The 16,609-nt window shown below is 48.6% G+C and overlaps 1 protein-coding gene across 1 annotated transcript in view; it reads left to right on the forward strand.

The window, feature by feature from the left end:
* LOC114436582 (uncharacterized) overlaps positions 1-16,226 on the forward strand; it is a 16,538-nt gene extending 312 nt beyond the window's left edge. Inside the window, exons 2-7 of the mRNA XM_028406908.1 lie at positions 1-73; positions 152-316; positions 409-486; positions 14,897-14,995; positions 15,585-15,671; positions 16,097-16,226. The exon at positions 1-73 is cut by the window's left edge and continues 190 nt beyond it. Of these exons, the coding sequence (XP_028262709.1) occupies positions 1-73; positions 152-316; positions 409-486; positions 14,897-14,995; positions 15,585-15,671; positions 16,097-16,140 (546 nt within the window). The 3' untranslated portion in view covers positions 16,141-16,226. The remainder of the gene's footprint in view (positions 74-151; positions 317-408; positions 487-14,896; positions 14,996-15,584; positions 15,672-16,096) is intronic.
* Positions 16,227-16,609: the final 383 nt, after the last annotated feature.

Consider the following 16,609-nt stretch of genomic DNA (forward strand, 5'->3'; position numbering starts at 1 on the left):
TCTGATGAAGGCCTCTACAGCTGTGACATCAGCGGTCATGGAGAGTCTCCACCCAGCTGGATCTCTGTCACAGGTGAGGAGCTCCACCTGTCTGTGTCTCTGCAGCAGGTCTCAACGTTCACAGAGTCACTCTGATGTTTGATCATTTCAGAGAGACCCCTGACAACAACAACAACAACAACAACAACAACAACAACCACTGCACCTACACCTTTCCCCCATCTCACTGTGTGGCCATCCGTCTCTGGTGGTCTTCTCCTGGTCCTGGTCCTGGTCCTGGTCCTGAGGAGACGTGGTGTTTGTAGTAAACCTGCAGGTGAGACACAAACGTCTGGACGTCTCTCTGTGTCCTGTCTCAAATGTCCGTCATGTTCTCAGTGAGTTCTTCTTCTCTTTGCTTCATCTCAGCTCAAGAAGCAGGAAGTGATGACATCACGTACAGCGACCTGCAGATATTACAGCAGCAGCCAATCAGACGGAGCCGAGGTAACAGCATCAGCCCTGCAGCTCAGAGTTTACATGAACAAACATGGACGCACAGCTGCTGCATGGACATCAGACAGCTACATGTCTCCTGATCAATCATTCAGATCAATCATTTCTACTGATTGATCAATGTAATCTGACTGAAACACTCAGAGCTTCATCAGCTGTCTGCACATAATGTAGTGAAACACTGAGAGGACCCCAGCAGCTAACAGCCTAAATGCTAATCAGTTAGCTGCTGTTTGTAAATAACATGGTGTGGCTAAGCTACAGCTAGGCGGCTACAGTCAGTGATGTTGCTACATTAACTTCATCAGATCATTTCATGATTGACAAACAACTTCAAAGTGAGGCAGCTCTGTTCTAGCTAACTGGCTAACATTAGCCTACTCATTACTTATCACTGTCACACATGAATGGACTAACATGATCCAGTGTAATACAAACATATGGTGGCGCTATAGTTGTACTTGTACAGGGACAATGCACAGCAATACACTGAGCTGGACACAGTCATCAGCCAATCAGATCTCTCCACTGTCTGTTGGGGTGTTACAGACATTTGTTGGTTTTAATTGCACAGCTTGTGTCTTTGTGTTTAGTCCAAACTGTGTTTTCTAACTGACCCTTCATACTGATGAGAATTGTTTGGTGTTTTCAGACTGTGTGTGGAACGACAGCTTCCTGCTCTCTCTCTCTCTCTCTCTGTCTCTCTCTGTCTCTCTCTCTCTCTGTCTCTCTCTCTCTCTCTCTCTGTCTCTCTCTGTCTCAATCTCTCTCTCTCTCCTCTCTCCTCTCTCTCTCTCCTTCATCCTCTCTCTCCTTCATCCTCTCTCTCTCTCTCTCTCTCCCTCTCTCTCTCTCTCTCTCCCTGAGTGGACGGAGGGAGCACGCTGAGCAGTGACTGAGAGCATTGCGAGTGGTTTTCTAGTTTTTTTCTTTTTTCTATGTAATATTGAATTTAGTGAGTTTGTGTTTTTTGTAGATCGGGTTGTTTTGGAGATTTAGAGGGTTTTTCGGGGGGTTGGTGTGGTGTGTGGTGGGTCGGCGTCTCGCCGTGCTGAGACGCCGGTATGGAGTTCACCAAACTCACCAGGAAGCACGGTGTGAAAGTGTCCCCGTCCTTCCCCTGCTCTGTGGAGCACTGCGGGCTGGCTGTGGGGAAAGCAGTGGGGTATGACAGCGTTAAGTCCGCGGCTCGGATGAACGGCGCTGTGGTGATTTTTGTGGATGACGTCGCTAAAGCGAACAGACTGGTAGAAAGCGGCGTCGTGATCAATGACGTGTTTGTGCCGGTGGCACCGCTGAGTACACCGGCAAAGAGAGTGATCGTATCGAATGTTCCACCGTTCATCAGCGATGAGTTTCTGCTGAGGGAGCTGGCGAGACACGGGAAGATAGTCTCCCCGATCAGGAAGCTGTCTTCAGGGTGCAGGTCTCCGCTCCTGAAGCATGTCGTGTCTCACAGGAGACAAGTCTTCATGATCCCGTCAAAGAAAGACGAGGAGCTGAATTTAGTGTTTCACATCAAAGTGGAGGACTTTGATTACACTGTGTTTGTTAACACTGGATCCATGAAGTGCTTTGGGTGTGGAGAAGAGGGGCACATAGTCAGAGACTGCCCTGAGAAGGAGGCCTCTGCTGAAAGGCCTCAGAGGGACAAACAAGGACAGGAAGACAGAGGACAGGTGCATGAGAGACAGGATGAACAAGGAACAGATGAACAGAGTAAAACTGATCAAACTGAGAAAACAACAGAAGTAAGTGAATTAAATAAAACAGCAGAGGATGGAGATGGGGTCACTGAGGAAGACCCAAAGGAAGAGAACCTTTTCAGAGTTCCTGCCCTTCATAGAAAACAGCTCAATGAGAGCAGTGTTTGTCAGAGCAGAAGAGGTGCAGTGAGTGAACATGAGTTACAACAGCAGGAAGGACCACTGGAACCTGAGTCTAGCATGGGAGAGGAGGAGGAGGAGGAGGAGGAGGAGAGTCAGACTGACTCTCAGACGTCGGCCTCCTCACAGCAGGACTGTGTGTACAGTGTACAGCAGGTGAAAATCTTCCTGCAGACCACAAAGAACATGAAGAAGGTGAAGGTGGAGGATTTCTTCCCAGACAAAGAGCTGTTTTTAACATGTGTGAGGTCTCAGATCAGAAGCCGGGGTAAAGGGGGCTACACTGACCAGGAGCTGTACAGACTGAAGAAGCTAATCCTCAGAGTCAAACAGGAGCTCCGTCATGATGACAGTCTTCCAGCTCTGTAGGACAGTGTGTGTGCTGACGGCCCTGTCCTGTCTGCTCCTCCTCACATTAAGAGCCATGAGTGATCTCAGGGTCGCCACACTGAATGTTAATGGAGCCAGAGATGTGAGGAAGAGGGCAAACCTGTTTGAACTGGTCAGGGTTAAACACATTGATGTAATGCTGGTTCAGGAAACGCACAGCGACACTTTAAATGAGACAGACTGGAGGAGGGAGTGGGACGGGGAGCTGGTTTTAAGCCATCTGAACAGCACCAGTGGAGGAGTAGCTCTGCTTTTCTCTAGAAACTTCCTGCCTGAGTCCCACACAGTGGAAGAAGTGATGGAGGGCAGGCTGATGGTGGTCAGAGCCAAGTATGAGCGCTTTACGGTTGTTTTTATTAATGTGTATGCTTCAAATGCAGGACCAGGAAGAGTCCAGCTTTTAAACAGACTCAGTGTAGTTTTAAGTCAGTGTGGCCCTGAAGAGTTTTTATTCTTAGGAGGAGATTTTAACTGCACAGAGAACGATCAGATGGACAGAAACCACTGTGAGCCTCATGCTGCTTCCAAACAGGCCATGAAGCAGCTGGTGGAGGCTCATGGGCTGACCGATGTGTGGAGGGAGCTGCACGCCAGCCACAGACAGTACACCTGGGTCCAGAGGAGAGAGGACTTCTTCTCCATGGCCAGATTAGACCGGTTTTACTGTTTTAAGCATCATTTTAACATTTTTAAAGGGTGCAGAATCATTCCTGTGGGGTTTTCAGACCATTCGCTGCTGTCCTGTACTGTGTTCATTGCTAAGGTAAAGCATAGGTCTGCTTACTGGCATTTTAACACTGCTCTGTTACTGGACACTCATTTTAAAGAGAATTTTATGTTCTTCTGGAAAACTTTTAAAACAAGAAAAGCAGAGTTCTCCTCGCTGAAGCAGTGGTGGGATTGTGGGAAAGTCCAGATTAAGCAGTTTTGTCAGCAGCACACTCTCAATGTCTCCCGTGACATCACCAAATCTATGAGAGATCTGGAGATTGAAATAGTGGAACTGCAAACTTCTGCAGAGTCCACAGGAAAAGGGGGCTGTTTTGAAGACCTCAAGTGCAAAAAAGCCATGCTGGCAGACCTGCTGGGCACTAAAGCCCAGGGAGCCTTGGTGCGGTCTCGTTTCCAGACTGCTGCACTGATGGACTCCCCATCAAAGTTTTTCTTCAATCTAGAGAAGAAGAACGGGCAGAGCAGGTTCATCCACGCTCTGCGTTCACCTTCTGGGCAGCTGTTGACGGGAGGAAGGGACATCTGCCAGAGAGCGGTGGATTTTTATTCTGGACTATATGACAGCGAGTACAATGAGGATGAGGACACATTCGGTGCTTTCTGCAGTGGCCTGCCCAGAGTCTCACAGGAGGACAACAAAGACCTGGAGGCTCCCCTGACCGCAGAGGAATTGTTCACAGCCCTGCAGAGCCTGCAGGGAGGGAAGGCTCCAGGGATCGACGGTCTCCCCTCAGAGTTCTACAAAGCGTTTTGGCCTGAACTGAGGGAGGACATTCTGGATGTTTTTAATGAGAGCTTTTATGACTGTCAACTGCCGCAGAGCTGCAGGAGGGCGGTGCTCACTCTGCTGCCAAAAAGAGGAGATCTACAGGACATTAAGAACTGGAGGCCGGTGTCCCTGCTGTGCACGGATTATAAACTGCTATCAAAGGTCCTAGCTAACAGGCTAAAGAGGGTGATGGACCAAGTTACCCATCAGTCTCAGACATACTGTGTGCCTGGCAGGTCCATCATTGACAACGTGTCATTGATTCGGGATCTTTTGGACACCTCTGGCTCATTGGGGGTTGATGCTGGTCTGATTTCCTTAGACCAGGAAAAGGCTTTTGATCGGGTGGAGCACCGTTACCTCTGGAAGGTTCTGGAGAGGTTCGGCCTCAGCCCTGATTTTATTGCCAAGATTCAGGTTTTGTACGCAGACATTGAGAGTGTGCTGAAAATCAACGGCAACCTGTGTCGACCTTTTAAGGTGAGCCGAGGTGTCAGACAAGGCTGCTCCATGTCTGGCATGTTGTATGCACTGGCCATCGAGCCTTTTTTACATAATGTTCGCTCTTTTATCTCTGGTCTGGTTTTACCTGGTTCTGACACTGTTTTTATTTCATCTGCCTACGCAGACGACGTTATTGTCATTGTAAAAAACCAAGATGATGTAACAACCTTGGGGACAATAGTTGAAACCTTTGGAAAAGTCTCGTCTGCAAAAGTGAACTGGGCTAAGAGCGAGGCTCTAGCTGTGGGGAAATGGTCTAAAGGTCTCCCTCGTCTACCTGGAGGATTAAGCTGGAAGAGGGGGGGCCTGAAGTACCTGGGAGTCTATCTGGGCAATGACCAAACAGTGCAGAAGAACTGGGAGGGGGTGGTGGAGAAGGTGGAGGGCAGGCTAGCAAAGTGGAGGTGGTTATTGCCACAGATGTCCTACAGAGGGCGGGTTTTAATTATCAATAATCTGGTGGCTTCCACCCTCTGGCACCAGTTGAAATGTTTGGAGCCCCCTGCTGGTCTGTTAGAGAGGGTGCAAAAAATATGTTTGAATTTTTTCTGGGATAATCTGCACTGGGTCCATCAGAGTGTACTGTACCTGCCCAAAGAGGAAGGGGGACAAGGACTGGTGCACCTAGTGAGCAGAACAGCAGCTTTTAGACTGCAGTATATCCAGAGGTTCCTCACAGGAAATGAGGATGTGGTCTGGAGGCCTCTGATGGGCTCAGTTTTAAGGAGGGTGGCTGGTCTGGGTGCATCAGTGTTTTTAACAGACTGTGCTTTTATACCACTGCATGATCTGCCTCCTTTTTATCAGGGACTCTTTAGAGCATGGACTCTTTTTAAATGGCAAAGACTAGGACCTGCGGCCTCTCTCTTCTGGATTCTGGAGGAGCCGCTGATCCACGGAGCTCGTCTGGACATCCAGGATTCCAGCAGACCAGGCCTCAACCAGAGACTAATCTCGGCTGGCGCAGTGAAGCTGAGACACATCGCAGACGCTGCAGGTCTGGGGTTCCATGACACGGAGACAGTGGCGTCTCTACTGGACCTGAAGTCCCACCGCTACACCAGGAATATTTTAAACACGTGGACAAAGAGACTGAGTGTGGACGAGCAGGACGTTTTATTGGATTATTTTAATGGAGTTGAAATCCCGGACTGTACGGACCCTTTCCCGGACCTTGGTTTGGTTTTAGAAAAGACTGAACCAGCAGGACCTGTGGGCACAAAAACTGGACCTGTGCCCAGCCTGCACATGCTGAATGGAAAAGCTCTGTACAGGGGCTGTGTCCAGGCTCTCAACAGAGACGCTTTAAAGGACAGAACGGACACAGTATGGAGGACCAGACTGAGCCCGAAGGAGGACTGTAAGCCAGTGTGGCGAGTCCTCTACAAGCCACCCATCAACAAAAGGACTGGGGATCTGCAGTGGAGGATCCTGCAGGGGGCGCTGGCTGTGAACAGTTTTATCAATAAGGTCAATCCCACGGTGTCAGTTTTATGTCCTTTCTGTGACGAGCCAGAGACGGTCTTCCACTGCTTCCTGGACTGTTGGAGACTCTCTGGTCTCTTCAGTGTTTTAAAGACTGTGTTTCTAAGGTGTGGCGTGCCCTGGACTGAAACCGCTTTTATCTTTGGAGCAGGGTACAAGAAAGACAACGCTGCAACCTGGCAGTTCTTAAACTTCATGGTGGGACAGGCTAAACTGGCGATCTACAAGAGCAGGAAGGAGCAGGGACCAGAGGATCCAGCTTGTAGACTCACAGCCATGTTTAGAGGCCTGGTGAAGGCCAGAGTGAAGGTGGACTTCAGGTTCCATTCACTCATGAACAGTTTGGAGGAGTTTGTCTCCAAGTGGTGTTTTACTAGAGCTGTGTGTTCTGTTGTTGACGGACAGCTGTCCTTCAATTCAGTGTTTTTATAAAATATGATCGTGTTGAACTGATGAACTGATCTTTATCTGGAATAAAGGTGTTTTAAAAACTCAAAACTCTCTCTGTCTCTCTCTCTCTCTGTCTCTCTCTGTCTCAATCTCTCTCTCTCTCCTCTCTCTCTCTCTCTGTCTCTCTCTCTGTCTCTCTCTCTCTCTCTCTCTCTGTCTCTCTCTCTCTCTCTCTCTGTCTCTCTTTGTCTCTGTCTGTCTCTCTCTCTGTCTCTGTCTCTCTCTCTCCCTGAGTGGACGGAGGGAGCACGCTGAGCAGTGACTGAGAGCATTGCGAGTGGTTTCTAGTTTTTTTCTTTTTCTATGTAATATTGAATTTAGTGAGTTTGTGTTTTTTGTAGATCGGGTTGTTTTGGAGATTTAGAGGGTTTTTCGGGGGGTTGGTGTGGTGTGTGGTGGGTCGGCGTCTCGCCGTGCTGAGACGCCGGTATGGAGTCACCAAACTCACCAGGAAGCACGGTGTGAAAGTGTCCCCGTCCTTCCCCTGCTCTGTGGAGCACTGCGGGCTGGCTGTGGGGAAAGCAGTGGGGTATGACAGCGTTAAGTCCGCGGCTCGGATGAACGGCGCTGTGGTGATTTTTGTGGATGACGTCGCTAAAGCGAACAGACTGGTAGAAAGCGGCGTCGTGATCAATGACGTGTTTGTGCCGGTGGCACCGCTGAGTACACCGGCAAAGAGAGTGATCGTATCGAATGTTCCACCGTTCATCAGCGATGAGTTTCTGCTGAGGGAGCTGGCGAGACACGGGAAGATAGTCTCCCCGATCAGGAAGCTGTCTTCAGGGTGCAGGTCTCCGCTCCTGAAGCATGTCGTGTCTCACAGGAGACAAGTCTTCATGATCCCGTCAAAGAAAGACGAGGAGCTGAATTTAGTGTTTCACATCAAAGTGGAGGATTTTGATTACACTGTGTTTGTTAACACTGGATCCATGAAGTGCTTTGGGTGTGGAGAAGAGGGGCACATAGTCAGAGACTGCCCTGAGAAGGAGGCCTCTGCTGAAAGGCCTCAGAGGGACAAACAAGGACAGGAAGACAGAGGACAGGTGCATGAGAGACAGGACGAACAAGGAACAGATGAACAGAGTAAAACTGATCAAACTGAGAAAACAACAGAAGTAAGTGAATTAAATAAACCAGCAGAGGATGGAGATGGGGTCACTGAGGAAGACCCAAAGGAAGAGAACCTTTTCAGAGTTCCTGCCCTTCATAGAAAACAGCTCAATGAGAGCAGTGTTTGTCAGAGCAGAAGAGGTGCAGTGAGTGAACATGAGTTACAACAGCAGGAAGGACCACTGGAACCTGAGTCTAGCATGGGAGAGGAGGAGGAGGAGGAGGAGGAGGAGAGTCAGACTGACTCTCAGACGTCGGCCTCCTCACAGCAGGACTGTGTGTACAGTGTACAGCAGGTGAAAATCTTCCTGCAGACCACAAAGAACATGAAGAAGGTGAAGGTGGAGGATTTCTTCCCAGACAAAGAGCTGTTTTTAACATGTGTGAGGTCTCAGATCAGAAGCCGGGGTAAAGGGGGCTACACTGACAGGAGCTGTACAGACTGAAGAAGCTAATCCTCAGAGTCAAACAGGAGCTCCGTCATGATGACAGTCTTCCAGCTCTGTAGGACAGTGTGTGTGCTGACGGCCCTGTCCTGTCTGCTCCTCCTCACATTAAGAGCCATGAGTGATCTCAGGGTCGCCACACTGAATGTTAATGGAGCCAGAGATGTGAGGAAGAGGGCAAACCTGTTTGAACTGGTCAGGGTTAAACACATTGATGTAATGCTGGTTCAGGAAACGCACAGCGACACTTTAAATGAGACAGACTGGAGGAGGGAGTGGGACGGGGAGCTGGTTTTAAGCCATCTGAACAGCACCAGTGGAGGAGTAGCTCTGCTTTTCTCTAGAAACTTCCTGCCTGAGTCCCACACAGTGGAAGAAGTGATGGAGGGCAGGCTGATGGTGGTCAGAGCCAAGTATGAGCGCTTTACGGTTGTTTTTATTAATGTGTATGCTTCAAATGCAGGACCAGGAAGAGTCCAGCTTTTAAACAGACTCAGTGTAGTTTTAAGTCAGTGTGGCCCTGAAGAGTTTTTATTCTTAGGAGGAGATTTTAACTGCACAGAGAACGATCAGATGGACAGAAACCACTGTGAGCCTCATGCTGCTTCCAAACAGGCCATGAAGCAGCTGGTGGAGGCTCATGGGCTGACCGATGTGTGGAGGGAGCTGCACGGCAGCCACAGACAGTACACCTGGGTCCAGAGGAGAGAGGACTTCTTCTCCATGGCCAGATTAGACCGGTTTTACTGTTTTAAGCATCATTTTAACATTTTTAAAGGGTGCAGAATCATTCCTGTGGGGTTTTCAGACCATTCGCTGCTGTCCTGTAATGTGTTCATTGCTAAGGTAAAGCATAGGTCTGCTTACTGGCATTTTAACACTGCTCTGTTACTGGACACTCATTTTAAAGAGAATTTTATGTTCTTCTGGAAAACTTTTAAAACAAGAAAAGCAGAGTTCTCCTCGCTGAAGCAGTGGTGGGATTGTGGGAAAGTCCAGATTAAGCAGTTTTGTCAGCAGCACACTCTCAATGTCTCCCGTGACATCACCAAATCTATGAGAGATCTGGAGATTGAAATAGTGGAACTGCAAACTTCTGCAGAGTCCACAGGAAAAGGGGGCTGTTTTGAAGACCTCAAGTGCAAAAAAGCCATGCTGGCAGACCTGCTGGGCACTAAAGCACAGGGAGCCTTGGTGCGGTCTCGTTTCCAGACTGCTGCACTGATGGACTCCCCATCAAAGTTTTTCTTCAATCTAGAGAAGAAGAACGGGCAGAGCAGGTTCATCCACGCTCTGCGTTCACCTTCTGGGCAGCTGTTGACGGGAGGAAGGGACATCTGCCAGAGAGCAGTGGATTTTTATTCTGGACTATATGACAGCGAGTACAAGGAGGATGAGGACACATTCAGTGCTTTCTGCAGTGGCCTGCCCAGAGTCTCACAGGAGGACAACAAAGACCTGGAGGCTCCCCTGACCGCAGAGGAATTGTTCACAGCCCTGCAGAGCCTGCAGGGAGGGAAGGCTCCAGGGATCGACGGTCTCCCCTCAGAGTTCTACAAAGCGTTTTGGCCTGAACTGAGGGAGGACATTCTGGATGTTTTTAATGAGAGCTTTTATGACTGTCAACTGCCGCAGAGCTGCAGGAGGGCGGTGCTCACTCTGCTGCCAAAAAGAGGAGATCTACAGGACATTAAGAACTGGAGGCCGGTGTCCCTGCTGTGCACGGATTATAAACTGCTATCAAAGGTCCTAGCTAACAGGCTAAAGAGGGTGATGGACCAAGTTACCCATCAGTCTCAGACATACTGTGTGCCTGGCAGGTCCATCATTGACAACGTGTCATTGATTCGGGATCTTTTGGACACCTCTGGCTCATTGGGGGTTGATGCTGGTCTGATTTCCTTAGATCAGGAAAAGGCTTTTGATCGGGTGGAGCACCGTTACCTCTGGAAGGTTCTGCAGAGGTTCGGCCTCAGCCCTGATTTTATTGCCAAGATTCAGGTTTTGTACGCAGACATTGAGAGTGTGCTGAAAATCAACGGCAACCTGTGTCGACCTTTTAAGGTGAGCCGAGGTGTCAGACAAGGCTGCTCCATGTCTGGCATGTTGTATGCACTGGCCATCGAGCCTTTTTTACATAATGTCCGCTCTTTATCTCTGGTCTGGTTTTACCTGGTTCTGACACTGTTTTTATTTCATCTGCCTACGCAGACGACGTTATTGTCATTGTAAAAAACCAAGATGATGAAACAACCTTGGGGACAATAGTTGAAACCTTTGGAAAAGTCTCGTCTGCAAAAGTGAACTGGGCTAAGAGCGAGGCTCTAGCTGTGGGGAAATGGTCTAAAGGTCTCCCTCGTCTACCTGGAGGATTAAGCTGGAAGAGGGGGGGGCCTGAAGTACCTGGGAGTCTATCTGGGCAATGACCAAACAGTGCAGAAGAACTGGGAGGGGGTGGTGGAGAAGGTGGAGGGCAGGCTAGCAAAGTGGAGGTGGTTATTGCCCAGATGTCCTACAGAGGGCGGGTTTTAATTATCAATAATCTGGTGGCTTCCACCCTCTGGCACCAGTTGAAATGTTTGGAGCCCCCTGCTGGTCTGTTAGAGAGGGTGCAAAAATATGTTTGAATTTTTTCTGGGATAATCTGCACTGGGTCCATCAGAGTGTACTGTACCTGCCCAAAGAGGAAGGGGGACAAGGACTGGTGCACCTAGTGAGCAGAACAGCAGTTTTTAGACTGCAGTATATCCAGAGGTTCCTCACAGGAATGAGGATGTGGTCTGGAGGCCTCTGATGGGCTCAGTTTTAAGGAGGGTGGCTGGTCTGGGTGCATCAGTGTTTTTAACAGACTGTGCTTTTATACCACTGCATGATCTGCCTCCTTTTATCAGGACTCTTTAGAGCATGGACTCTTTTTAAATGGCAAAGATAGGACCTGCGGCCTCTCTCTTCTGGATTCTGGAGGAGCCGCTGATCCACGGAGCTCGTCTGGACATCCAGGATTCCAGCAGACCAGGCCTCAACCAGAGACTAATCTCGGCTGGCGCAGTGAAGCTGAGACACATCGCAGACGCTGCAGGTCTGGGTTCCATGACACGGAGACAGTGGCGTCTCTACTGGACCTGAAGTCCCACCGCTACACCAGGAATATTTTAAACACGTGGACAGAGAGACTGAGTGTGGACGAGCAGGACGTTTTATTGGATTATTTTAATGGAGTTGAAATCCCGGACTGTACGGACCCTTTCCCGGACCTTGGTTTGGTTTTAGAAAAGACTGAACCAGCAGGACCTGTGGGCACAAAAACTGGACCTGTGCCCAGCCTGCACATGCTGAATGGAAAAGCTCTGTACAGGGGCTGTGTCCAGGCTCTCAACAGAGACGCTTTAAGGACAGAACGGACACAGTATGGAGGACCAGACTGAGCCCGAAGGAGGACTGTAAGCCAGTGTGGCGAGTCCTCTACAAGCCACCCATCAACAAAAGGACTGGGGATCTGCAGTGGAGGATCCTGCAGGGGGCGCTGGCTGTGAACAGTTTTATCAATAAGGTCAATCCCACGGTGTCAGTTTTATGTCCTTTCTGTGACGAGCCAGAGACGGTCTTCCACTGCTTCCTGGACTGTTGGAGACTCTCTGGTCTCTTCAGTGTTTTAAAGACTGTGTTTCTAAGGTGTGGCGTGCCCTGGACTGAAACCGCTTTTATCTTTGGAGCAGGGTACAAGAAAGACAACGCTGCAACCTGGCAGTTCTTAAACTTCATGGTGGGACAGGCTAAACTGGCCATCTACAAGAGCAGGAAGGAGCAGGGACAAGAGGATCCAGCTTGTAGACTCACAGCCATGTTTAGAGGCCTGGTGAAGGCCAGAGTGAAAGTGGACTTCAGGTTCCATTCACTCATGAACAGTTTGGAGGAGTTTGTCTCCAAGTGGTGTTTTACTAGAGCTGTGTGTTCTGTTGTTGACGGACAGCTGTCCTTCAATTCAGTGTTTTTATAAAATATGATCGTGTTGAACTGATGAACTGATCTTTATCTGGAATAAAGGTGTTTTAAAAACTCAAAAAAAACTCTCTGTCTCTCTCTCTCTCTCTCTCTCTCTGTCTCTCTCTGTCTCTGTCTCTCTCTCTCTCTCTGTCTCTCTCTCTGTCTGTCTCTCTCTGTCTCTCTCTCTCTCTCTCTCTCTCTCTCACCCTCCCACTCATGCTAGCCCTGTTGGGTCTAATTTCATTGGCCTCTCCTCGTGCACTTTCCCCCCTTGAATCGATACTTGTTCTTTTGTATTTAAGTATTTACGCTGGCTTCATGTCACAGATGATGATGTTGATGTTGATTAATTCTGTGTGTGTGTGTGTGGCCATACTGGGCTGTGTTCCCTTTATTCCTATTTGTTCAACAACAGGACGGCCTGACTAACCTCACTCTTATTGTCTTTTATTTCTTGGATCCAGCACTTCATCAGTATGAATAGAAGAAACTCAGACACTGAGGAAGTGGGAGGGGCCTAACTTTGTGTCAGTAACAAAAATGAAAAGTGTTCATATCGCTGAGAGCGACAATGAAGGAAGCGTCTCTACGCTGTCTGCTCGGTGAGTACAGCACCTCAGGCTGTTACTGTCTGACACGAAAACAGCTGCAGGTCAAGTGTGACTGACTGACATGTCTCTGCAGTGCTGAGCTCCCTGCTGTGCTGCAGCTCCAACCAAGCAGCAGGCTACACCTCAGGCTACACCTCAGACTACGGTCAGTGAACGTGTCTCCTTCTTATGTCTCCTTGTTATGTCTCCTTCTTATGTCTCCTTGTTATGTCTCCTTCTTATGTCTCCTTCTTATGTCTCCTTGTTATGTGTCCTCTCTGTCCTCACAGCTGGTCTGAAGGTGAGTCCCAGCAGCTCTCAGCTGTTTAAAGGAGACTCTGTGTCTCTGAGCTGTGAGGAGGACGACAGCTCTGCTGGATGGACTCTGAGGAGAAACACCACCAGAGACTCCAGGACTCCGTGTGAAGACTGGGGACAACCAGCTGGTTCTACCTGTAAGTTGAGCTACGTGGCCCCCTGGGACAGTGGAGTGTACTGGTGTGAGTCCAGACAGGGACAGACCAGCAGCAGCATCAACCGGACTGTCTCTGGTAAGATGAGCCTGTGGACTCAGTGCTGATGAAGCTGTGTGTGTCTGCATGAAATGCTGTAGTGTGTCTCTGTGTGGAGGTGGAGCAGTGATCCTGCAGAGTCCTGTCCTCCCTGTGATGGAGGGGAGACCCCGTCACTCTGACCTGTAAAACAAGGCCCCCTTGCCTCCACCCTCCCAGCTGCTTTCTATAAAGGATGGCTCCCTCCTCAGCACCTCAGCTGCAGGTCACATGACCATCCTCCATGTTTCCAGCTCTGATGAAGGCTCTACAGCTGTGACATCAGCGGTCATGGAGAGTCTCCACCCAGCTGGATCTCTGTCACAGGTGAGGAAGCTCCACCTGTCTGTGTCTCTGCAGCAGGTCTCACGTTCACAGAGTCACTCTGATGTTTGATCATTTCAGGGAGACCCCTGACAACAACAACAACAACAACAACAACAACAACAACAACCACTGCACCTACACCTTTCCCCCATCTCACTTGTGGGCCATCTGTCACTGGTGGTCTTCTCCTGGTCCTGGTCCTGGTCCTGGTCCTGAGGGACGTGGTGTTTGTAGTAAACCTGCAGGTGAGACACAACGTCCTGGATGTCTCTCTGTGTCCTGTCTCAAATGTCCGTCATGTTCTCAGTGAGTTCTTCTTCTCTTTGCTTCATCTCAGCTCAAGAAGCAGGAAGTGATGACATCACGTACAGCGACCTGCAGATATTACAGCAGCAGCCAATAGCGGAGCCGAGGTAACAGCATCAGCCCTGCAGCTTCAGAGTTACATGGAACAAACATGGGACCACAGCTGCTGCATGGACATCAGACAGCTCATGTCTCCTGATCAAGTCATTCAGATCAATCATTTCTACTGATTGATCAATGTAATCTGACCTGAAACACTCAGAGCTTCATCAGGCTGTCTGCACATAATGTAGTGAAACACTGAGAGGACCCCAGCAGCTAACAGCCTAATGCTAATCAGTTAGCCTGCTGTTTGTAAATAACATGGTGTGGCTAAGCTACAGCTAGGCGGCTACAGTCAGTGATGTATGACTACTTACTTCAATCAGTTCATTTGACAAACAACTTCAAAGTGAGGCACTCTGTTCTAGCTAACTGGCTAACATTAGCATACTCATTACTTATCACTGTCAAACCATGAATGACTAACATGATCCAGTGTAATACAAACATATGGTGGCGCTATAGTTGTACTTGTACAGGGACAATGCACAGCAATACACTGAGCTGGACACAGTCATCAGCCAATCAGATCTCCCCACTGTCTGTTGGGGTGTTACAGACATTTGTTGGTTTTAAATGTACAGTGTGTGTCTTTGTGTTTAGTCCAAACTGTGTTTTCTAACTGACCGTTCATACTGATGAGAATTGTTTGGGTGTTTTCAGACTGTGTGTGGAACGACAGCTTCCTGCTGAATGATAGTCTGTGTTCATGGTGACAAAGTGCAGCTCTGTGGTCAATACTCAGTATCACCATCGTGTGTGTGTGCAGAGTGTGATCCAGCTGCAGTGTACTCAGCAGTGAGGACAGGAGACGTCACTTATGGACAAGTCATCATCAAACAGCAGAGAGACAAGTCAAAGACCAGAGGTAAGCTGCTCCTCTCTCTAACCAGGAAGTCTTTGCATTGTCATGATTTATCATGATTCTGCTACTTGTTTTTTTAATTTTAAAATTTGATTTCTGATTCTAATCCTCTTTAATTCCCACAGTTTATATAATCTCATTGTGTTATAATCCCATTGTGTATAATCCATTGTGTTATAATCCCACAGTTTGTTATAATCCCATTGTGTTATAATCTCATTGTGTTATAATCTCATTTTGTGTTCATTAGTTCAGTCTCTACTGTTGTTGTTGAACTAACCCACAACAGACGTTGTGCCTCTGCATGTCGTGGAGGCATGTGTGTGGTTTCTGCAGCTCGAACTGACCATTACACACCTGATCATTTTGTATCTTTAAACCGGAGCGAGAAACCACAGCTCAACTTCCTGCTGATGTTTCCATTCAGTTGTCGTCTCTGTGTGTTCATGGTGACAAAGGGTGGAAAAAACTCTGTGTTGACAGAGGTGAAGCTCTGTGGGCATCTCTTCCTGTTACAGAGAAAAACGGACATGTTAACACTGACCTCATTAGTATTTATACTCTGTGTGTGTGTGTGTGTGTGTGTGTGCAGAGTGTGATCCAGCTGCAGTGTACTCAGCAGTGAGGACAGGAGACGTCTCTTATGGACGAGTCGTCATCAATCAGCAGAGGAGCAGAGGTACAGCTGACACTGATCTGTGAACTGTCCCTTTAAGACGCTCAGACTCTGACCTCCATGTGCTGTTAGCTAGTCAGCTAGCTCACTGTTAGCTTTCCATCAACTCTGAACAGTTAATGATTGATAAACAACAACAAGTCAATGTAGTGTAGCTACATCAGAGCTAACTGTTTACACCTAGCTTAATAAATAAATCCCTCTCCAAGCAAACTTGAGTATGCACTTCATGCATACGGCCACAGGGGGCACTACATAACCACTGGTAACTGATGGTCTGATGATTATGATGAAACAGGATCATGTTCTAACTTTACATGTTTGAGGAGCTGGAGTCTCCTGAGCGCCCCCTACATGCAGCTTCTTCATAATTAGACTTTTATGAGCTGCTTCTCCTCACCTTGTACCACCTCTCTCTCTGTGTTCAGAGCGTCCACCTGAGCCAGACGTCCTCTACTCTGCAGTGAAGTGATCCATCAGTCCAGACTCTGAGTCCAGCTGCAGCACTGTGTGTGTGTGTGTGTGTGTGTGTGTGTGTGTGTGTGTGTGTGTGTGTGTGTGTGTGTGTGTGTGTTATAATCTGATGATCGGTGGCTCTCAGTGGGATCAATAAACTCTGACTCCTCCTCTGTGGTTCTGTGTCTGCTTCTTGTCTGGTTGTGGCTCACCGACACACACCTGTCTTCAGTGCAGATACACAACACACACAAACCACAACCGCACACTACAAACAGAACAAACACTCAGAGACTTCAGTCTGAGCTCAAACACACACTCAGCAGGAAGCCATGATGGAGTCACTGTGAGCAGCAGTCACATGACCAACACTCAAGAGAGTCTCTGTCTGAATCCCTGAGTGATGCTGCACACACTCTGACTGCAGACAGGATGGAGCTGACCAATGAGAGCACACTGACGGATCATGTGACAGGAAGGATGAC

This window comes from Parambassis ranga, chromosome 5 (genome assembly GCF_900634625.1).
Source record: "Parambassis ranga chromosome 5, fParRan2.1, whole genome shotgun sequence".
In the NCBI taxonomy this organism is placed as follows: Eukaryota; Metazoa; Chordata; class Actinopteri; family Ambassidae; genus Parambassis; species Parambassis ranga.